The sequence below is a fragment of the Palaemon carinicauda genome, chromosome 12, assembly GCF_036898095.1.
Source record: "Palaemon carinicauda isolate YSFRI2023 chromosome 12, ASM3689809v2, whole genome shotgun sequence".
Lineage (NCBI taxonomy): Eukaryota > Metazoa > Arthropoda > Malacostraca > Decapoda > Palaemonidae > Palaemon > Palaemon carinicauda.
Window position 1 is genome coordinate 148,096,094 of NC_090736.1, and position 23,397 is coordinate 148,119,490.

The following is a 23,397-nucleotide window of genomic DNA, read 5'->3' on the forward strand; positions in this document are numbered from 1 at the left end:
TGAAATAATAAGTACCTGGTAAGGAAGTCGAATTGAACCGTTACTCTGCCTCTTTTTTAAGTTCGTCTTCCTTACTGAGCGCAGCGTTCCTCTTGGAGGCTGAATCAACCCAAAGGTGCTAAAGTATATAGGGTTGCAACCCCTACTAAAGGACCTCTACAAAACCTCTAACCCAGGCGCTTCTCAAGAATGAATAGACCACCCGCCAAATCAAAAGGATGCGGAAGGCTTCTTAGCCTACCGTAACAACCATAAAAACAACAATAAAAGCATTCAAGAGAAAGGTTAAAAAAGGTTATGGGATTAAGGGAATGTAGTGGCTGAGCCCTCACCTACTACTGCACTCGCTGCTACGAATGGTCCCAGGGTGTAGCAGTTCTCATAAAGAGACTGGACATCTTTAAGATAAAATGATGCAAACACTGACTTGCTCCTCCAATAGGTTGCATCCATTATGCTCTGCAGAGAACGGTTTTTATTAAAGGCCATCGAAGTAGCTACGGCTCTTACTTCGTGGGTCCTTACCTTCAGCAATGCAAGGTCTTCCTCCTTTAAGTGAGAGTGGGCTTCTCTAATCAGAAGCCTTATATAATACGAAACCCCGTTCTTGAACATGGGCCTCGAAGGTTTCTTGATGGCACACCATAATTATTATTATTATTATTATTACTATCCAAGCTACAACCCTAGTTGGAAAAGCAAGATGCTATAAGCCCAGGGGCTCCAACAGGGAAAAATAGCCCAGTGAGGAAAGGAAATAAGGAAATAAATAAATGAAGAGAACAAATTAACAATAAATCATTCTTAAATAAGAAACAACGTCAAAACAGACATGTCATATAATAAACTATCAACAACATCAAAAACAAATATGTCATAAATAAACTATAAAACGACTATGTCTGCCTGGTCAACAAAAAAGCATTTGCTCCAACTTTGAACTTTTGAAGTTCTACTGATTCAACCACCCGATTAGGAAGATCATTCCACAACTTGGTCACAGATGGAATAAAACTTCTAGAGTACTGCGTAGTATTGAGCCTCGTGATGGAGAAGGCCTGGCTATTAGAATTAACTGCCTGCCTAGTATTACGAACAGGATAGAATTGTCCAGGGAGATCTGAATGTAAAGGATGGTCAGAGTTGTGAAAAATCTTATGCAACATACATAATGAACTAATTGAACGACGGTGCCAGAGATTAATATCTAGATCAGGAATAAGAAATTTAATAGACCGTAAGTTTCTGTCCAACAAATTAAGATGAGAATCAGCAGCTGAAGACCAGACAGGAGAACAATACTCAAAACAAGGTAGAATGAAAGAATTAAAACACTTCTTCAGAATAGATTGATCACCGAAAATCTTGAAAGACTTTCTCAATAAGCCTATTTTTTGTGAAATTGAAGAAGACACAGACCTTATATGTTTCTCAAAAGTAAATTTACTGTCGAGAATCACACCTAAAATTTTGAAAGAGTCATACATATTTAAAGAAACATTATCAATACTGAGATCCGGATGTTGAGGAACCACCGTCCTTGACCTACTTACAATCATACTTTGAGTTTTGTTAGGATTCAACTTCATACCCCATAATTTGCACCATGCACTAATTCTAGCTAAATCTCTATTAAGGGATTCACCAACCCTAGATCTACATTCAGGGGATGGAATTGATGCAAAGAGAGTAGCATCATCTGCATATGCAACAAGCTTGTTTTCTAGGCCAAACCACATGTCATGTGTATATAGTATGAAAAGTAATGGGCCAAGAACACTACCCTGTGGAACACCGGATATCACATTCCTATAATCACTATGGTGCCCATCAACAACAACTCTTTGAGATCTATTACTTAAAAAATCAGTAATAATGCTAAGAAACGACCCACCCACTCCCAACTGTTCCAGTTTGAAAATAAGGGCCTCGTGATTAACACGGTCAAAGGCAGCACTAAAATCAAGGCCAATCATACGAACTTCCCGACCACAATCAAGGGATTTCTGTACAGCATTGGAGATTGTAAGAAGGGCATCACATGCTCCAAGGCCTTTACGAAAACCAAATTGCAAACTAGGGAGTAGATGATTACCTTCAGCAAACCTATTAAGACGTTTTGCCAGAAGACGTTCAAAAACTTTAGATAATATGGGAGTTATGGCTTCTGACTGTCCTCGAATAGGTTTAGACCTCTTAAGATAATATTTGAGAGCTTTGACAGGGCAAAGAACTCTCTCTAGTTCGTTACCTACCATGTTGGAGAGGCTAGGTATTTCAAACGATCTAGGCCAAGGACGTGAAGGAAGTTCGTTCTTTGCTAGAAATCCGAGCTGAAAAGAACATGTTGCAGATTCGGTCGTGAAACCAATGTTCTTGCTGAAGGCATGAACCTCACTGACTCTCTTAGCTGTTGCAAGGCAGACGAGAAAAAGAGTCTTGAGGGTAAGGTCCTTGAAGGAAGCTGACTGGAGAGGTTCGAACCTAGGTGACATAAGGAACCTTAAGACTACGTCTAGGTTCCAGCCTGGAGTGGATAGACGACGCTCTTTAGACGTCTCAAAAGACTTAAGAATGTCTTGAAGGTCCTTGTTGGAAGAAAGGTCCAAACCTCTGTGGCGGAGAACTGAAGCCAACATACTCCTATACCCTTTAATCGTAGGGGCTGAAAGGGATCTCTCATTCCTAAGATGTAGAAGGAAGTCAGCTATTTGGGTCACAGAGGTATTGGTAGAAGATATTGAATTGGCTCTACACCAGCTTCGGAAGACTTCCCACTTAGATTGGTAGACTCTACGAGTGGAAACCCTTCTTGCTCTGGCAATCGCACTGGCTGCCTCCTTCGAAAAGCCTCTAGCTCTAGCGAATCTTTCGACAGTCTGAAGGCAGTCAGCCGAAGAGCGTGGAGGTTTGGGTGCAACCTGTCTACGTGAGGTTGACGTAGAAGGTCCACTCTTAGAGGTAGAGTCCTGGGGATGTCGACTAGCCATTGAAGTACCTCTGTGAACCATTCTCTTGCAGGCCAAAGGGGAGCAACCAGCGTCAGCCGTGTCCCTTCGTGCGAGATGAATTTCTGCAGAACTTTGTTTATTATCTTGAACGGTGGGAATGCGTAAAGGTCGAGATGGGACCAGTTCAGTAGAAAAGCATCCACATGAACTGCTGCAGGGTCTGGAACAGGGGAACAGTACAGCGGAAGTCTCTTGGTTATGGAGGTGGCAAACAGATCTATGGTAGGTTGACCCCACAAGGTCCAAAGTCTGTTGCACACACTCTTGTGGAGGGTCCATTCCGTGGGAATGACCTGATTCCTTCTGCTTAGGCGATCTGCTGAGACGTTCATATTGCCCTGAATGAACCTCGTGACCAGAGTGAGGTTTAGACCTCTTGACCAAATGAGGAGGTCCCTTGCGATCTCGTATAGGCTCCTCGAATGGGTCCCTCCTTGCTTGGAGATGTAAGCCAAGGCTGTGGTGTTGTCTGAGTTCACCTCCACCACTTTGCCTAGCAGGAGGGACTTGAAGTTCAGCAGGGCTAAATGAACTGCTAGTAGCTCCTTGCAGTTGATGTGGAGCAATTCCTGTTCCTCGTTCCACGTTCCCGAGCATTCCCGTCCGTTCAAGGTCGCACCCCAGCCCGAGTCCGATGCATCTGAGAAGAGATGAAGATTGGGGGTCTGAATAGCCAATGATAGGCCCTCCCTGAGAAGGAGATTGTTCTTCCACCACAGGAGAGTGGTCTTCATCTCTTGGGAGATTGGGATAGAGACTGCTTCGAGAGTCGAACCCTTGTCCCAATGAGCTGCAAGATGGAATTGAAGAGGGCGGAGGTGGAGTCTCCCTAGCTCGACGAACAGGGCCAGTGATGAAAGGGTCCCTGTGAGACTCATCCACTGTCTCACCGAGCAACTGCTCCTCTTCAGCATGCTCATGATGCACTCTAGGGCTTGGCTTATCCTGGGGGCCGATGGAAAAGCCCGAAAATCCTGACTCCGAATCTCCATTCCCAGGTACACAATGGATTGGGAGGGAATGAGCTGAGACTTTTCTATGTTGACTAACAGACCCAGTTCTCTGATTAAGTCCAAAGTCCAGTTGAGATTCTCCAGACAGCGACGACTCGTGGAGGCTCTCAACAGCCAGTCGTCTAAGTAGAGGGAGGCTCTGATGTCCGATAAGTGTAGGAATTTTGCTATATTCCTCATCAGATGAGTGAACACCATAGGAGCTGTGCTTAGGCCAAAACACAGGGCTTGGAATTGGTAGACAACCTTTCCAAAAACGAATCTCAGGAAAGGTTGGGAGTCTGGATGAATAGGAACGTGAAAGTAGGCATCTTTCAAGTCCAACGAGACCATCCAGTCCTCCTGCCTGACCGCTGCTAGGACCGACTTCGTCGTCTCCATCGTGAACGTCTGCTTGGTGACATACGCGTTGAGCGCGCTGACGTCCAGCACCGGTCTCCAACCTCCTGTCTTCTTGGCCACAAGAAAGAGACGGTTGTAGAAGCCCGGGGATTGATGGTCCCGGACTATAACCACTGCCTTCTTCTGCACAAGTAGCGACACCTCCTGGTGCAATGCTAGCCTCTTGTCCTCTTCTTTGTAGTTGGGAGAGAGGTTGATGGGAGATGTGGTCAGAGGTGGTTTGAGGCAGAATGGAATCCTGTAACCGTCCCTCAGCCAACTGACAGACTGGGCGTCTGCACCTCTCTTCTCCCAGGCTCGCCAGAAGATCTTGAGTCTGGCTCCTACTGCTGTCTGGAGATGCGGAGAGTCAGTTTTTTCCCTTAGATGTCTTGGAGCCTTTCCTAGACTTGCTCCTGAAAGAGTCTGGACGGGAGCTTCCTCGGCTGGGGGCTCTACCACGAAAGGGCGGTATGAACCTCGTAGCAGGGGTATCAGCCACTGGGGAGCGATAAGTCTTGGGGACTGAGGTAGCAACCTTAGACTTACGAGCCGATGAGGCTACAAGATCGTGTGTGTCCTTTTGTATCAGGGCAGCAGACAAGTCCTAACCAGCTCTTCGGGGAAGAGGAACTTCGAGAGCGGAGCAAAAAGGAGTTGTGACCTTTGACAAGGTGTAATGCTGGAGGAAAGGAAGGTACACAGCTGTTCTCTTTTCTTCAAAACCCCTGATACAAACATCGACGCAAGCTCACCAGATCCATCCCTAATGGCCTTATCCATGCAGGACATTAATAGCATGGTAGAATCCTTGTCCGCAGGAGAGGTCTTCTTGCTGAGGGCCCCCAGGCACCAGTCTAGAAAGTTGAACATCTCAAATGCTCTAAATACTCCCTTCAGTAAGTGATCAAGGTCTGAGAAGGTCCAGCAAACCTTAGAGCGCCTCATTGCAGTTCTCCGAGGCGAGTCTACCAGACTTGAGAAGTCAGCCTGGGCAGAGGCAGGTACTCCCAAGCCTGGTGCTTCTCCTGTGGCATACCAAACGCTCGCTTTCGAAGTGAGCTTAGTCGGAGGGAACATGAAAGAAGTTTTGCCAAGGTGTTGCTTAGTCTGCAGCCACTCCCCTAAGATCCTTAACGCTCTCTTAGAGGACCTTGCTAGGACTAGCTTAGTATAGGTGGACTTAGCTTGCTGTATGCCCAGCGAAGATTCAGATGGCGGAGAGCGGGGAATAGCAGAGACAAAGTGGTCTGGGTAAACCTCCCTAAGCAGAGCCAAGACCTTAAGAAAGTCAATAGACTGTGGAGAAGGCTTGGATTCATCCACGTCTGACGAGGGATCCAGGTGTGCCGCCTCATCATCAGACGCCTCATCACCAGAGTGTAGCGAAGAGATCGGACAAGAATGCTGAACAGCAGAGTCAGAACGAGTAGGAACAATATTAGTGGTTTCCTCTTCAAGTAACTGTTGAGGGAAAACCTGAGGCTCAGACTGCAAAGGCTGAATAAAAGACGAAGCAGAAGGAAGGCGCATGGGTGGAAGAGGCTGACTCCTAGCATGAGTGGTTGAACCCAAGGGTTGCGCTTGCTGAGCGGTTGGCGGAAGCGGAGTAGCAAGTTCCTGTTCCTGTGGTGTGAGCGGAGCGCGATGAGGTAGAGGCTGCGCAGAACAAGGTAAATGTCTCGCAAGCTGAGGCTCCTGAGGCGCAAGGCTAAGGTGTAGTGGTGCTTGCCTTGTGGAGGGTTGAGCTCGCTGCAACGAGAGCTGAGGAGACTGACTCATGGACGGGAGAGGTTGTTGTACCTCAACCGAGTGTTGCACCACTGGTGGAGCAGCAAGTGGAGGCGGAGGAAGAGAGGTATAATCCTCCTGATCCCATTGTAAAGGTTGCCTTAAAGAAGGCGGAGGCTGAACACCACTGGGAACAGCAAACTCAGAACGTGGCTCAACATCGTACGCCTGGCAGGTGGTACTGCGATCAGGCGGAGCGAGCGCAGGCGGAGCGAGCGCAGGCGGAGGGAGTGTAGGCGGAGGCGGAGGCGCAACACTCTCAGCCCGACACTCACGCATCAAGTCCGAAAGCTGTGCTTGCATGGACTGTAGTAGAGTCCACTTGGGGTCGGCAGAAACTACAGTAGGCTGATGTAAAGCCTTAACAGTCGAGCTCTGTTGTGGCAGAACCTTACTCCTCTTGGGCGGAGTGCAGTCGACAGATGACTGCGGCGAGTCAGAGCTGAGCCAATGACTGCAACCTGGCTGAGCACTCGCGGACTGGACTCTGCGTTTAAGTGGTCTCGAGACCTGAGACCACCGTTTCTTCCCTGACAGTTGATCAGCGGACGAGAAAAAGACGGGCTCAATCGTCTGCAGGTGGGAGTGACGGTCTTTGGAAGACACGCCCGCAACCACCGAGGATACTTCTGTGCGCCTAACAAGGCCTGCCGAACCCTTATGCCCTTCGACATTGCTTCTCCCCTGGGCTTGGGAGCTTGCAAGAGGTCCCGGACTGGGAGGACGACTGGCTCGCACAGAAATATCCTCACGCACCACACTGGCACTGACACTAGCACTTGGCACTGCACTGACACTAGCACTCGTCACAGCACTGGCACTAATTCCACCCACTGCACTCTTGACCTTAAGTTCCTTGACTTCGGCCATCAGAGACTTATGATCACTTACCACTGACTCTACTTTATCGCCTAAGGCCTGAATAGCACGCAAAACAACAGACATATCAGGCGGAGGGCAAATAGTAGGTTCGGGGGTAGCCACTACAGGGGTAGGAAAAGGTAGGGGATCATGAGGTGAGGAAAAAAGTGAAGAGTGAGAAGAACTCCTCCTAACTCTACCTCTCTCTAACTTAGTTGAATATTTCAAAAGACGGACAAATTCCAGTTCCGAAAGTCCGGCGCATTCCTCACATCGATTTTCTAACTGACAGGGCCTGTCCCTACAGTCAGAACAAGCGGTGTGAGGATCTACCGAGGCCTTCGGAATACGCCTATTGCAAGACCTACATCGTCTATGGGAGGGGGCTTGCGAAATGTCAGACATCTTGAATCCAAAGAGTTAGCCAAAGGGGGTTCCAAAATCAAGCAAAAGATCGTTAACCGTTAATCAGGACTATATAAAAGCTATCTAGCTAATATAAGAAGGTTTCCAGTAAAGCGACAGCCGAAATCTGAGAGAATACTTCACCAATTAGCCGTGAAAATACTCGAAGATCATAAGCGTATCCCAGAACGTCTTGCCGGAAGCACGACAGAGGAATAATTGAGGAGGTGTCAACAAGAAGTACTTGAGTACCTGGCCACAGGTGGCGCTGGTAAGTACACCCCCTTCTAGTATTGTGATAGCTGGCGTATCCCTCCATAGAATTCTGTCGGGCAACGGAGTTGACAGCTACATGATTATCGGGTAAGTTTAATATTGAAAAATTGAATTTAACAATACAGTATTAAAAGGAGTAATAAAAACTTTATTCATAAATTTATAAGCTTTCGTGCTTGCAGGATCGACTGCATGATTATGTTCTATTGAAACAGTCCTTACCTCATTGCCTACCATTATTGTTCGGCCTTTACACAGATTTTCAAAATCTTTGCATTTCCGGTATGTTTTGCTCTTCACTGGCTTATTTTTTACAAATCGATATCCTTTTGAGCTCTTCACAAATTCGGCCATCTTCAAGTAGGGTGTTTTCACTTTGAAATCAATTATCAAAATGATATACAAAAACAGACTTTACAAAGAAAGAGAGAGAAAACTTATTTATTTCTGAAAATTGCTCTGAATTGGTGATTCGGAGTTATTGGCAGGTCAAAAATATTCTACTGCGAAGTATTTGCCTTTCGAAGATACTTATTTTCAAAAATCTGTTTTCAAAGAAATATTTTCCAAGAACTGTGAGTAAGTGCAGGTTTACTGGCCTTGAAGCCTTTGGGTACTGATATCATGGAGACTTTGGCATCATGATTAATGCTGTTTTCACTGGTCTCACCACTGGTGACACTGGGGAGAAAATAGCCTTGGCTACCAACTTCCTCAATTCCTAATAAAGGCCACGCCTTGCTTAGGTCACTCGTCAGCAGTCTGCAAGAAATAGTTTCCAACCCTGAATAAAACTCCTCAGTTTAGATCATAGTTCTCACTATTCCCTAAGAACACTCAATGGTACCAACCCAGGTATATATGCCAAGAAGCTTCTGCAAAGGACGAACTAAAGAGCGAAGAGTTAAACATTCTCTCCAATATATTCATAGGCATAACCAAGAATTATGCCAGAAAAGACAGCCCTCCCGCCCGCTCATCAAAGAATACCTCACCTTGAACAAAAGGTTACAATCTACATTGTATACACTATAAGAAAAATTGTGAACCCCTATGCCTGATTAGATACATTACCAGTTTAGCCATAACAGTTTGGTCAACAGCGTAGCCTGGCTGAGCAGTACACACATTAAAGCATGTTTAGATTTAAATTTTTTCCTTTATGTATATGGAAGAATCTGTCTACAGTACAAGTAGGTTTTGGCTCAAAAAGTGTTTTAAAAGAGTACAGTATCTGTTTTATAAGTATTAGGAGGGTTTACACAAGACTAAGTTTGTACAAAAAAAATATGAAAAACTTTGAATGGAAAAAGAAATTCAAGAAAAAATATTTTAAATTTCTGTATCTACTTTGTGGTTTTCCAGCAATTGTGGGGGAGGGGGGGGTGGAGTCCAACACCCACAATAGCTGACGGACTACTGTAAAATCTAAAGCCAATATAGATTATATGTAGTCCTTGGTAGCACCAGGGCTTTGGTGTATGTCTGTCCCCTGACATCACCTATTGGGTCTACAGGGGAGGGGAGAAAGGAGAGACAGCTGAGTAAAATGGAGTTTTTATGATAAAACAAAGTTTTATGAATACTTACCTGGGTGTTATATATACATAGCTAATAATCTCTATTTCGGCAGAATTTTTCTAAACGTGGCAACCACCTTGTGGTGGTTGGGTGGTTACACCCGTTTAAGGGTGGTAGGAGGAATCATTCCCGTTTTCTGTTCTTCAGTTCATCTATGCCCGACCTGTCTCCTGAGGGGAGGTGGGTGGGCCTTCGAATGTATATATAACTGCCAGGTAAGTATTCATAAAACTTTGTTTTATCATAAAAACTCCATTTTCATGAATAGAACTTACCTGGCAGTTATATATACATAGCTGATTAACACACTTGGAGGAGGGTGATAGACAGTAAACATCGTTGGGGAAACAACCAAAAAAGTTGTAGGATAAAAAAAAAAACACCTTGATTCCTTACCTACTAAGGTAGCTGACTTCAAAGGTTCCTGCCTATTGAGTTGCTTTCCCTTAGGAGTGTCAGCCAGGATGTGACCTGCAGTGCTGAAAACACTCAATCGAGTCGGTCAACGGGGTGAGACCAACAATCTGACTAGACTTCAGGACTACCTATTGCCCAATATAAAAACTGCAACCTAACCAAAACCAACCACCTAACTTTTGCAAAGTAGATAAAAATTATCTAACTAGACTGAGGTGACTACACAAGTCGAAGTCCTCAGACAACCAATAAAAACACCAACCTACGCACAAGTATACAAAACTAAGGTTGAGGGGAGGTAGTAACTCCTTTGCCTAATACAGAAGCCGTAGCTACGTATGGGCCCAAGGTATAGCATTTCTCATAATCCACTCTCACCTCTCTGAGGTAATGAGAGGCGAACACAGAGTTGCTCCTCCAGAATGTCGCATCCATAATTTGTCTGACCGACATGTTCTTGCGGTAAGCAAGCGAGGTCGCAATGGCTCTCACTTCGTGAGCCTCCACTTTTAAAAGTCCGAAGTGTTCCTCCTCACACAAGAGATGCGCTTCTCTTATAACTTCCCTCAGGAAAAAAGACAAAGCATTCTTGGAAAGGGGCTTCTGAGGATCTCTCACAGAACACCACAGGGAGCTAGAAGAGCCTCTCACATTTTTTGTGCGAGACAAGTAGGCCTTGAGGGCTCGTACTGGACAGAGGAGCCTCTCTTGCTCTTGACCCACTAGGTTAGTCAAATTAGGAACCTCAAAGGTCCTTGGCCAGGGCTTAGAAGGGGTCTCGTTCTTAGCGAGGAAGTCTAATCTTAAGGCACAAACTGCGCCATTCAGATTGAAGCCTACCTGCTTTTCAATTGCATGGACTTCACTGACTCTTTTAGCTGTTGCTAAGGCCAAAAGGAAGAGGGTTTTCTTCGTAACCTCCCTAAGGGGAGCCTGTGAGATGGGCTCAAATCTCTTGGTGCACAGAAATTTAAGAACCACATCAAGGTTCCAAGAAGGGGGCTTTAACTGGACCTGCTTGGTTGTCTCAAAAGACTTCAAGAGGTCATGTAAGTCCTTATCGCGAGACAAGTCCAAGCCTCTATGCCGACAGACTGAAGCGAGCATACTTTTGTACCTCTTGATAGTGGACACAGCCAGCTTAGCGTCCTGCCTGAGGTACAACAAGAAATCCGCAATATGGCTCACAGAGGTAGTGGATGAGGAAATCTTGTGCTTCCTACACCAAGCCCTAAAAGTCTCCCACTTGGACTGGTAGACCCTCTGTGAAGAGAACCTCCTCGCTCTGGCGATAGCTTTCGCAGCTTGTGCTGAAAATCCTCTCGATCTGACGAGCTTCTCGATAGTCTGAAGGCAGTAAGATTGAGAGTGAGGGGGTTTTGATGATACCTCTCGAAGTGGGGTTGTCTGAGAAGCTTTGGACTTGCAGGGAGGCTTCTTGGAAAGTCCATCAACAAGTCCACCCCCTCCGTGAACCATTCCCTCATCGGCCAGAAAGGAGCTATCAGGATCATTCGTCCCGAATCGAGGAGAGCGAATTTCCTGACTACCAGATTGATGATCTTGAACGGGGGAAAGGCATATGTGTCCATCCCCGTCCAATCCATCAAAAAGGCGTCTACTGCTATTGCCTTCTTGTCCGGAACCAGGGAGCAATAGTTGGGGATCCTCTTGGATAAGTTGGAGGCGAAAAGATCGATGAGGGGTCTCCCCCACAGCCTCCAGAGACTACAAGACCTGCTGGTTGAGGGTCCATTCTGTGGGAAGGACCTGCCCTTTCCTGCTGAGCATGTTCGCCCTCACATTTCTCTGTCCCTGAACAAACCTTGTCAGCAGACCTATCTTGTTCTCCTTCGCCCAAAAAGGAGCTCCCTTGCTGTCTCGAACAGAGACAGAGAGTGAGTCCCCCCTTGCTTCCTGATGTAAGCAAGAGCTGTGGTGTTGTCTGAGTTGACCTCCACAATCTTCCCAGACACCAAGTCTTTGAAGGCCTTTAGCCCCAGAAAAATGGCCATCAGCTCCTTGTTGTTGATGTGCCATTCCAGCTGAATTCCTTCCCAATAGCCTGAGACCTCCTTGCTTCCTAGTGTTGCCCCCCAACCTGACTCTGGGTTCTTCTTGTGTAAGGAGATCCCTTCCCCTAACAAGGCTGGATCCAGCCACCACTTCAGAAGATGCTTGACTTCTGTTGGAATGGGGAAGGAAAAGGAGTCTTCCTGCGTCTTTCTGTTCCACGTTTCCGAAAGAAAGTCCTGAAGAGGCCTTAGATGGAGTCTCCCCAGAGAGACAAACTGTTCGAGGGAGGATAGAGTCCCCAGCAAACTCATCCACTCCGCTGAGCACCTCTTCTTGTCCAGGAAAGTTCTGACATTTACGAGACACTTGGTCTGTCTTTCCTGTGAGGGAGAAGCCCGAAAAAGAACTGAATTCAGAACTATCCCCAAATAGAGAATAGTCTGATTCGGCTTGCTCTGAGACTTCTCCCTGTTGATGACCAGGCCTAGATCTTGAGCCATCATAAAAGTCTTCCGTAAATCCTCCAGACATTTCTCCCTCGATCGTGAACGAATCAGCCAATCGTCCAGATAGAAGGATATCCTTATCCCCTCCTGATGCAGCCAGCCTGACACATTCACCATTATCCTGGTGAAGACTTGAGGAGCCGTGCCGAGACCGAAGCAAAGAGCTCTGAATTGGAAGCACTTGCCCTGCATTACAAATCTCAGGTACTTCCTTGAAGTCGGATGGATGGGGACATGGAAATATGCGTCCTGCAAGTCGAGGGACACCATCCAGTCCCCTGGACGTACTGATGCCAGCACCGACTGAGTCGTCTCCATGGAGAACTTTGTCTTCTCCACAAAAACGTTGAGAGAGCTGACATCCAGGACGGGTTTCCATCCGCCCGAGTTCTTGGGGACTAGAAACAGGCGATTGTAAAAGCCTGGGGAGGATAGATCCCGAACCGATTCTATCGCTCCCTTGTCTAGCATTTGGTCGACTAGGTCTATTAGGGCCTTCTGTTTCCCCGGATCTGTGTACCGGGCTACTAAGGCCAGCGGAGCATATGCGAGAGGAGGTTTCTTCAGAAAGGGGATCTTGTATCCTTCCTTGATGACTGAGAGGGACCAGGTGTCCGCCCCTCTCCTCTTCCAAGACTGCCAAAAACCTGACAGTCTTGCGCCTACTGTCTGGAGGAGACGAACTTCATTTTCTGGAGCGAGGTCTGAACGAACCCCTGGTAGATCTTGGTCCTGATTCTTGCCTTCTTCCTCTAAAATCTGGTCTTGAAGAAGTAGTCCTGCCCCGAAAGGGCTGCTGGAATTTCTTTTCCTCCCGTTTCGAAGGAGTGGCTGCCAAGGGCTTACGAGCAGAACGAGATAAAATGTCTTGGGTGGCTTTTTGGGCCAGAGAAACCGTAATGTCTCTAACCAGGGACTCGGGAAAAAGATGTTGAGACAGGGGGGCGTAAAGAAGCTCAGACTTCTGCGCAATGGTAACAGACCTTGAAGTAAAAGAGCAAAGCAGGGCTCTCTTCTTTAGGATCCCAGCTGAGAACAGCGCAGCCAACTCATTCGCCCCATCTCTGAGGGCCTTGTCCATACAGGACATAATACTGGTAAGGTCCCTAGTTCCTTTCAACCGGTCAGTTTTCCTTGCCAGAGTCCCTAGCGACCAGTCTAGAAAACTAAAAACCTCAAAAGCTCTAAAAATACCTTTGACGAGATGATCCAGCTCCGACATCGACCACATGACCTTGGCTGAGTTGAGAGCATGCCTTCTAGCAGAGTCCACTAAGCCAGAGAAGTCACCCTTGGAGGAGGAAGGCACTCCCAGACCCAAAGGTTCCCCAGTTTCATACCACATCAAGGTTCCAAGAAGGGGGCTTTAACTGGACCTGCTTGGTTGTCTCAAAAGACTTCAAGAGGTCATGTAAGTCCTTATCGCGAGACAAGTCCAAGCCTCTATGCCGACAGACTGAAGCGAGCATACTTTTGTACCTCTTGATAGTGGACACAGCCAGCTTAGCGTCCTGCCTGAGGTACAACAAGAAATCCGCAATATGGCTCACAGAGGTAGTGGATGAGGAAATCTTGTGCTTCCTACACCAAGCCCTAAAAGTCTCCCACTTGGACTGGTAGACCCTCTGTGAAGAGAACCTCCTCGCTCTGGCGATAGCTTTCGCAGCTTGTGCTGAAAATCCTCTCGATCTGACGAGCTTCTCGATAGTCTGAAGGCAGTAAGATTGAGAGTGAGGGGGTTTTGATGATACCTCTCGAAGTGGGGTTGTCTGAGCAGCTTTGGACTTGCAGGGAGGCTTCTTGGAAAGTCCATCAACAAGTCCACCCCCTCCGTGAACCATTCCCTCATCGGCCAGAAAGGAGCTATCAGGATCATTCGTCCCGAATCGAGGAGAGCGAATTTCCTGACTACCAGATTGATGATCTTGAACGGGGGAAAGGCATATGTGTCCATCCCCGTCCAATCCATCAAAAAGGCGTCTACTGCTATTGCCTTCTTGTCCGGAACCAGGGAGCAATAGTTGGGGATCCTCTTGGATAAGTTGGAGGCGAAAAGATCGATGAGGGGTCTCCCCCACAGCCTCCAGAGACTACAAGACCTGCTGGTTGAGGGTCCATTCTGTGGGAAGGACCTGCCCTTTCCTGCTGAGCATGTTCGCCCTCACATTTCTCTGTCCCTGAACAAACCTTGTCAGCAGACCTATCTTGTTCTCCTTCGCCCAAAAAGGAGCTCCCTTGCTGTCTCGAACAGAGACAGAGAGTGAGTCCCCCCTTGCTTCCTGATGTAAGCAAGAGCTGTGGTGTTGTCTGAGTTGACCTCCACAATCTTCCCAGACACCAAGTCTTTGAAGGCCTTTAGCCCCAGAAAAATGGCCATCAGCTCCTTGTTGTTGATGTGCCATTCCAGCTGAATTCCTTCCCAATAGCCTGAGACCTCCTTGCTTCCTAGTGTTGCCCCCCAACCTGACTCTGGGTTCTTCTTGTGTAAGGAGATCCCTTCCCCTAACAAGGCTGGATCCAGCCACCACTTCAGAAGATGCTTGACTTCTGTTGGAATGGGGAAGGAAAAGGAGTCTTCCTGCGTCTTTCTGTTCCACGTTTCCGAAAGAAAGTCCTGAAGAGGCCTTAGATGGAGTCTCCCCAGAGAGACAAACTGTTCGAGGGAGGATAGAGTCCCCAGCAAACTCATCCACTCCGCTGAGCACCTCTTCTTGTCCAGGAAAGTTCTGACATTTACGAGACACTTGGTCTGTCTTTCCTGTGAGGGAGAAGCCCGAAAAAGAACTGAATTCAGAACTATCCCCAAATAGAGAATAGTCTGATTCGGCTTGCTCTGAGACTTCTCCCTGTTGATGACCAGGCCTAGATCTTGAGCCATCATAAAAGTCTTCCGTAAATCCTCCAGACATTTCTCCCTCGATCGTGAACGAATCAGCCAATCGTCCAGATAGAAGGATATCCTTATCCCCTCCTGATGCAGCCAGCATGACACATTCACCATTATCCTGGTGAAGACTTGAGGAGCCGTGCCGAGACCGAAGCAAAGAGCTCTGAATTGGAAGCACTTGCCCTGCATTACAAATCTCAGGTACTTCCTTGAAGTCGGATGGATGGGGACATGGAAATATGCGTCCTGCAAGTCGAGGGACACCATCCAGTCCCCTGGACGTACTGATGCCAGCACCGACTGAGTCGTCTCCATGGAGAACTTTGTCTTCTCCACAAAAACGTTGAGAGAGCTGACATCCAGGACGGGTTTCCATCCGCCCGAGTTCTTGGGGACTAGAAACAGGCGATTGTAAAAGCCTGGGGAGGATAGATCCCGAACCGATTCTATCGCTCCCTTGTCTAGCATTTGGTCGACTAGGTCTATTAGGGCCTTCTGTTTCCCCGGATCTGTGTACCGGGCTACTAAGGCCAGCGGAGCATATGCGAGAGGAGGTTTCTTCAGAAAGGGGATCTTGTATCCTTCCTTGATGACTGAGAGGGACCAGGTGTCCGCCCCTCTCCTCTTCCAAGACTGCCAAAAACCTGACAGTCTTGCGCCTACTGTCTGGAGGAGACGAACTTCATTTTCTGGAGCGAGGTCTGAACGAACCCCTGGTAGATCTTGGTCCTGATTCTTGCCTTCTTCCTCTAAAATCTGGTCTTGAAGAAGTAGTCCTGCCCCGAAAGGGCTGCTGGAATTTCTTTTCCTCCCGTTTCGAAGGAGTGGCTGCCAAGGGCTTACGAGCAGAACGAGATAAAATGTCTTGGGTGGCTTTTTGGGCCAGAGAAACCGTAATGTCTCTAACCAGGGACTCGGGAAAAAGATGTTGAGACAGGGGGGCGTAAAGAAGCTCAGACTTCTGCGCAATGGTAACAGACCTTGAAGTAAAAGAGCAAAGCAGGGCTCTCTTCTTTAGGATCCCAGCTGAGAACAGCGCAGCCAACTCATTCGCCCCATCTCTGAGGGCCTTGTCCATACAGGACATAATACTGGTAAGGTCCCTAGTTCCTTTCAACCGGTCAGTTTTCCTTGCCAGAGTCCCTAGCGACCAGTCTAGAAAACTAAAAACCTCAAAAGCTCTAAAAATACCTTTGACGAGATGATCCAGCTCCGACATCGACCACATGACCTTGGCTGAGTTGAGAGCATGCCTTCTAGCAGAGTCCACTAAGCCAGAGAAGTCACCCTTGGAGGAGGAAGGCACTCCCAGACCCAAAGGTTCCCCAGTTTCATACCACATACCCGCTTTTGAAGCAAGACGAGCTGGTGGAAACGAGAAGGAAGTCTTAACTGCTTGTCTCCGCTCCTTCATCCAGTCATCAATCTTTGCAAGAGACTTCTTTGCGGAAATCGACAGTTTCATCTTGATGAAGGCCGACTGTTTCTTGTCCTTCTTTCTGTTAAATTGGGATTGAGGAGATTGAGGGGTAGCAGGTTGGAATTCCTCTCCAAAAAGTTCAAGAAGGGAACGAGAGAGAACTTTGTAATCTCCAGCAGCGTCGGCAGGTTTATCATCGTCATCAGAAACCTCCTCAAGGTCCTGATCCACATCTGCAACATTCTTCGAACGAGAAGAAGGTTCCTTAGAATCCGACAATGGCAAATCAAAGGAATCGTCCTGCAAAAGATGGGTTGCATCCTGGAGCCCAGCACTAGAAGAATCCTTGGAACGAGAGGCAGTATCGTCCCGAAGAGGCAGGCTGGTATTGCCCTGGCGCCGAGAACGAGAGGCAGTATCGTTCTGGTGCCGAGAGCGAGAGGCGGTATTGTCCTGGCGTCGAGAACAAGAGGCGGTATCGTCATGGCGTCGTGAACGAGAGGCGGTATCGTCCAGGTGTCGAGAACTAGGGGCGGTATCGTCGTGAACGAGAGGCGGTATCGTCCTGGCGTAGTGAACGAGAGGCAGTATCGTCGTGGCGAAGCGAACGAGAGGAGGTATCGTGCTGGTATCGTGAACGGGAGGCGGTATCGTCCTGGCATCGAGAACGAGAAGCAGTATCGTTCGAGATAGTATCGTCCCGGTATCGAGAACAAGAAACCGTATCGTCCTGGTATCGAGAAGAAGTATCGCCTTGTGAAAGCACACATTCCTCATCCTGGCGCAGAGAGGGAGAAGTTTTCTTTAGAGAAGAACGCCGTTCTCTCTTAGAAGCAGACTTCTTAATAGGTAACGAGTCGTCTTTACGTCTATCAGACTGGGCGTGAGGGCGGCTAAATGCTTGCACTAACGTAAAAAGTTGTTCCTGCATGACAGACATAAAGGATTTAGCAACATCAGCTGGGTCTTGCGGCCCCGAAGGGGAGGGTTGACGAATAACACTCGTAGAAGGGGGAGGATCTTTGGCAGTAGGCTTAGGCTTCACCCTTTTCACAGGCACGGAGTCGAAATCATCCTCCGACGGACAAGGTTCATAACTGCTAGAACCGGGAGAGAAAGAACGAGACAGTTCGTCGCAGTTCCATCTCCTCTTAGTAGGTCTTGATGCTTCAAACTTCCATTTACGTCTGGGTGAATTCGGAGAAGAAATTAACACATCCGTCACGTCTTTTCCGTGACGGTCAAGAACAGCCTGGGAATCGGCAATAGGGCTGTTAGAGGCGACGGCTGACCGAGGGTACGTACCTCTCACCCCCTTTCGGTTGTCGACGTACCTTCTCCCTTGGTCCTGGGAGCTTGGTAGAGGTCGAGGTCTAGGCCTAGGGTAATGACAGGTTCGGTCAGTCGCCACCTCCACTGCACTCACACAAGCACTATCACTATCCTTACCTTTAAAGGCCTCCAGTTGTTTTTTAATGGCCTTCAACTCGGCAGCCAGGCTAGCGTACCGAGGGTCATCCGCAGATACGGATCCTGTAGGAGGAGCAGGAATTACTAACTCAAGGGAAGGATCAACTTCCAAAAAGGAATCAATTATAGGTTCAAAAGATAAATCTACACTAAGTTCGTCTTCCTTACCACTAACAGACTTAGACTTAGACCTAGAAGCTCTCCTAACTCTATTGAGCTCTAGTTTACACACATAGCGCTTCATAATCAACCAATCCTTTTCATCCAAAACTTTACATTCCCCGCACCTATTATTAAGGGCACAAACAAAACCCCTACAATTCAAACACACGGTGTGAGGGTCTACCGCCATTTTCGGTAGTCTCACCTTACATTCCTCATTCGCACAGAAAAGGTAATGACTTTTTTCACTCATAATGAAAACAGCAAAAAAGCAAAGAAATAACAAAAACACAATTGCCAAAACCCCAAATCAGAGTACTTCACCAAATAGCAGACTGGTACACCGATACAGGGAAAGCAAAGAAAATCTCTTAATGACGGACCAACGTGTTGTCGATCCGACCGGCAGAGATGAACTGAGGAACAGAAAACGGGAATGATTCCTCCTACCACCCTTTAACGGGTGTAACCACACAACCACCACAAGGCGGTTGCCATGTTTAGCAAAATTCTGCCGAAATAGAGATTATTAGCTATGTATATATAACTGCCAGGTAAGTTCTATTCATAAAAACAAAATTTTTTGTTTGAGGTCGGGAAGCCAATGACTCATGATTAAAGCATGAGGACTAGAGAGTAAATTTCATTGATATAATCAAGTATAGATTAAAGAGACTTAAAAAAGAAAAGGTAAACAAATCAACAAATCGTTAAAAGTATGCTATGAAATAAGAGAACCAGGACAGAGTAGTGGTTTAAGATTTTCAGTTAGCTTACCTTCACTAGGCCACACACATGACAATGCCTATCATTTTCTTACAAAGAAACAGATCAATGAGAAAACAGCAACCATGATGGAAACTAGTATGTAGAACTGTTAAAAATGAAGTTAAAAATTAATTAATAATTCAAAAAACAATGTTTACAAGTGGAATATATTTTTAAATAAAACACGCTTTTCATATATATACAATTAGATGATGTATGTTAAGATGATCCAAGTTATAAACTAAATTTACTTATACAGAAGAGCATATGAAAAAAGGTCAAAGCCTTTAAATTAATTACTATATTTTACAAAATACATGTAGCATATGTTAGCTATAGTTCAGAAATACTAGATTTTAACCAAAATCATATCTGAATACTTTAACAGCTATTCAGTAAAAACAAAAAAAAAATAAAATGAATTTAAACAATTGCCAACATACTACACAAGAAATATCTTTAAGAAAGGTTAGTAAAGACCATCCGGAGGGGGATGGGTGTTAGGGCCACAAGTCAAGTCGATGCAGTGTCCTATATTAAGTAAGAGTCTATCCCTTCAAGTTATAGAGGCCCTAGGGAAGTGAAACCTTTGAGTCAAGCAGTTTAATGTCCTAGATAATGTTAAGATTCCTTTGAATTTTACCTATAATTTTTCACTCCAAACAGTGAATTTCAGATTTTACATAGACTTTATCCCTCATTTGAATTTCCTTTTAAATTTCACTATGTACTTCAAATTTTCTCTTTATCACTTATTTACCTCCCAATTTGTTTTGCCTTAGAAATTCTATTTACATTCTGCTGTAATTTTGATTCAAGCTGCTATATCCTCTGGTTATGCAATTTAAAACATCAAGAACTAAAAATAAGGTTATGAAATCAAGAATACAATATTGCTTCAAAATAAAGACACTGCAAAAATAATAGGATAATCTCCTATTCTCAAGCTATTCAAATTTGTAGATAAATGACAAAGAGACAACAAAAAGAATAAGAAAAGCAATGGTAGCTACTATTGTACATATGCACAAGATGATAGGACAGCATTTTCCGAATTCTGTGACTTTCCTCCAAGACACCTATAAAAGAATATCAAAACAATAAAACGAAAGCCATAACAAAATCAAGGTGAAAAATTATCAGTATCCAAAAAGATACAACAAATTGTGTAGAATCAACTTACATTCTTATAAGTTATTTAACCCTTTTACCCCCAAAGGACGTACTGGTACGTTTCACAAAACTCATCCCTTTACCCCCATGGACGTACCGGTACGTCCTTGCAAAAAAATGCGATAAAATTTTTCATATTTTTGATAATTTTTTGAAAAAATTCAGGCATTTTCCAAGAGAATGAGACCAACCTGACCTCTCTATGACAAAAATTAAGGCTGTTAGAGCAATTTAAAAAAAATATACTACAAAATGTGCTGGGGAAAAAATAACCCCTTGGGGGTTAAGGGTTGGAAATTTCCAAAGAGCCTGGAGGTAAAAGGGTTAAGTCTAATTTCTTACCTCTTGACGAAAAATTCTTGAGTAATCTCTGATGGTGCTGAAAAACATGTCTCTGTCTAAGTTCAAACGCTTGATATGATTCTCAACACTCCCAATAAAGGATAGAAACTTCTGCTGAAAACAAGAGATAGAAACATGGTTCATAAATTACTGAATGAAGAATAAACATTTTTGTTAATTCTTAATTTCAAAATCCTATAAAATACAGTATGTATATTATAAAAAGCAAAGAAAATTTAAATATATACAGTTTATAACTTACTGAAAGAATAAACTTTCTAAAATATTCTTAATTTCAAAGTCTCAATAAAGTAAATAACATATATCATTACACAAACCAACACCAATCAATTACCTGCATTTCCTAAAGCTTCAAATAAAGTAAACACTGAATACTATTAATTCATTTCAATATTCTATACTATTTTATGCATGCCATGCTGCCTAGGCCAAGAGACATATTGCTTATTACAGATACAGAAGGATAATTGTCTCCCACTTCTCCAGTATTTACTTCCTTCCCCAAAAATCACTTAAAAAACTTCCCCTCTTATTGTCATTCAATTTATTTCCTTGAGTCATAGATAAAATTCCCTCTACAAAAAGGCCTTTAAAATAGGGACATGTCTTCAGCCACTCCAGAACTGTCGTTTATTAGTTTCACTTACTCATTAACAAGGTAGTTAATGACTGATGACAAGGGGGAAGCCCTGCCCACCAACCCGTCACAAAATAGCCCCTTTTGTCCTTAAGCCTAGGACTGAGAAGGGTTGTTGGAGTGGGAAATTTGATTTAAATGATTTGGGTTTGTATTGCTAAGAAAAATACAGATTACTTTCTGTGGATTTTTTGGTTTTTCTACTTATAAAAACCTTTCTCCCATTAAAGTAGAGTGGCACTCATTGACGAGGGAAATTCCCCAAGAACAAAACTGAAAGGTTCTTTTCTTTGCTAGACCTTTCATTCTTCCTGGAACTGTATGGGAGCTAGCTAGCAGACTCCAAAGCCCTAACAGCATATCACAAGATGTAGTAGTAGTTAGGGCTTCAACCAGAACTAGCTGAAAATCATGCAAGTACAAGGACATGGAAAACATACCACCCTAACAGGAATATAGAATAAGAAGTGTCAAACCAGGAACATCAAATGTTAAAAACACTAACCTAGCCATCCTCTTTCTTGCCAGGAGGATGAAGGAGTTGCTTCTTGACAAGACATAGTTGCAAGAAAGGGTGCTGTCACGTAACTCTATAGCACTAGACATTCAACCAGTGTGCAACTATTATGGCTGCTGCATCCTATTGAGAGGGAAACAAGATAAAAGATAGAAAAGCTAGCCATTCTACCTCTGCTTGAGACCTATGCCATACGTGTTACCTTAGATGGGGTGAATACCAAGTCCAGCGAGGAGCTGGGAGTGTTACACAACTACTGAGCAGCCCCCTCAGGACCCAAGACAAGAGTACAAGGGACTGTGGGAAAATTTTGCAAAGTACCAAAAGACAAGGTGGTCAATCATCTTCAGATAAATGTACGCCAACAGGTAAACCAGAAACCCCCTGACCGAGTTAAGCTTATGAGATCTTAATTGAGATATCATAAGCCTACACTCGCCAAAGTTACACCTGCAAGCACAGCCGCAACAAAGAAAGGAAGCATCTAGATATTTTCTTCTTGTTCCTGATGGAGATAATAAGAAGGCTGCGATACTCTCATGTAATGTCTCGAATCCTCCTCGAGTAGCACTGCTGTGTCATGATGTAACACCAGGTAACTGTGTCAACCCACAAAGAGATACGATCAAGAGTTGTCTCGAGTTGGTGTTAAGAGATACTGGATCTTAGTCATACAGTCTGAGACAACTGAGGTAACAAAAGCCTCATCCCTGAAAAGCTTGAAAGGAAGAGAATAAAACCACTATTCTTGCCAATGCAGAAATGAGTCTTGAGGAAAAGACTTCTGTGGTGACCCCAGGTTAGCAATAGCAGCGTATGCCAATGCCATTAGGACCAAAGCCTCAGAATAGGAAAGACTGCTTGAAGCTCTCTTCATGCATGAGTCAATATCTCAAGGTGGTATCCACATAATACCAAGGCTCCTCTTTTTCTTCAATTCTCTTGCTGAAGCAGAGAAAAGTCTTGAAGAAAAGACCCTATGATGCCCCTCTCAGGTTAGCAAGAGGTGTGTGCCCATGACCTAAGGATAAGAAACATCCCACACAGGAACTGAAGTTCCACGGCAGGAAATGCTACTTGCAGCTTCCTTGGGGCACGGGCCATTCTTCCAAGGAGGAAGGAAGAATATTCTATAGAGGAACTTCTTCAGCAGATGCAGAAGAGACTGTAGTGTGGACTTAGCCCTAGACAACATTGGCAACTTCTTTCAACCAGACTTGAGTGGAGCAGCAGGTGTCATGCTTCGATTGTTACCTTACAGATAACTGCTAGATGGATGAGGCAGTCTTGGCTTTCATTCATCCACTTCACCATTGTGTTGATATCTTGTAGTGGGAACTGGACTGAATTCTCAAACACTGATATGTTTCTTTACATGAGGGCCTCCTGTTGACCAACTTGCATCGCAAAGCAGAAGGTACAGTATCCCTTCTCTAAAGGGCCCAGTTTGCAAACTGATTAGCAGACTAATGCATCATAAAGATGACATCTTTTGTGCCAACAGGATGAAGACAGTAAACTACTACTATTCAATAGATGTTGCAAAGTAGGCAACAACTCCTGACCACTGGTTGATCCCCTAAGATACCTGGAGGCTAGCTATGGAAGTAGTTTCCATGGCAGCAAACTGATGCGGACAACATTGTTCCACCAGACTCAACTCTCTTCAATGGGGTCCATGGCATCACCGTTGTCACTGCTGTGTCAATCCAAAGATAAGGGTGTGCATCCTCGGGAACATA

The 23,397-nt window shown here is 45.4% G+C and overlaps 1 protein-coding gene across 2 annotated transcripts in view; it reads right to left on the reverse strand.

The window, feature by feature from the left end:
- Positions 1-23,397, reverse strand: part of LOC137651320 (uncharacterized) — a 144,786-nt gene that overhangs the window by 101,044 nt on the left and 20,345 nt on the right. Inside the window, exon 3 of one of the 2 annotated variants that reach the window (XM_068384596.1) lies at positions 20,481-20,591. In XM_068384596.1, the coding sequence (XP_068240697.1) occupies positions 20,481-20,591 (111 nt within the window). Of the gene's footprint in view, positions 1-20,480; positions 20,595-23,397 lie in introns of both variants that reach the window. The other variant, XM_068384595.1, reaches the window with a different exon arrangement.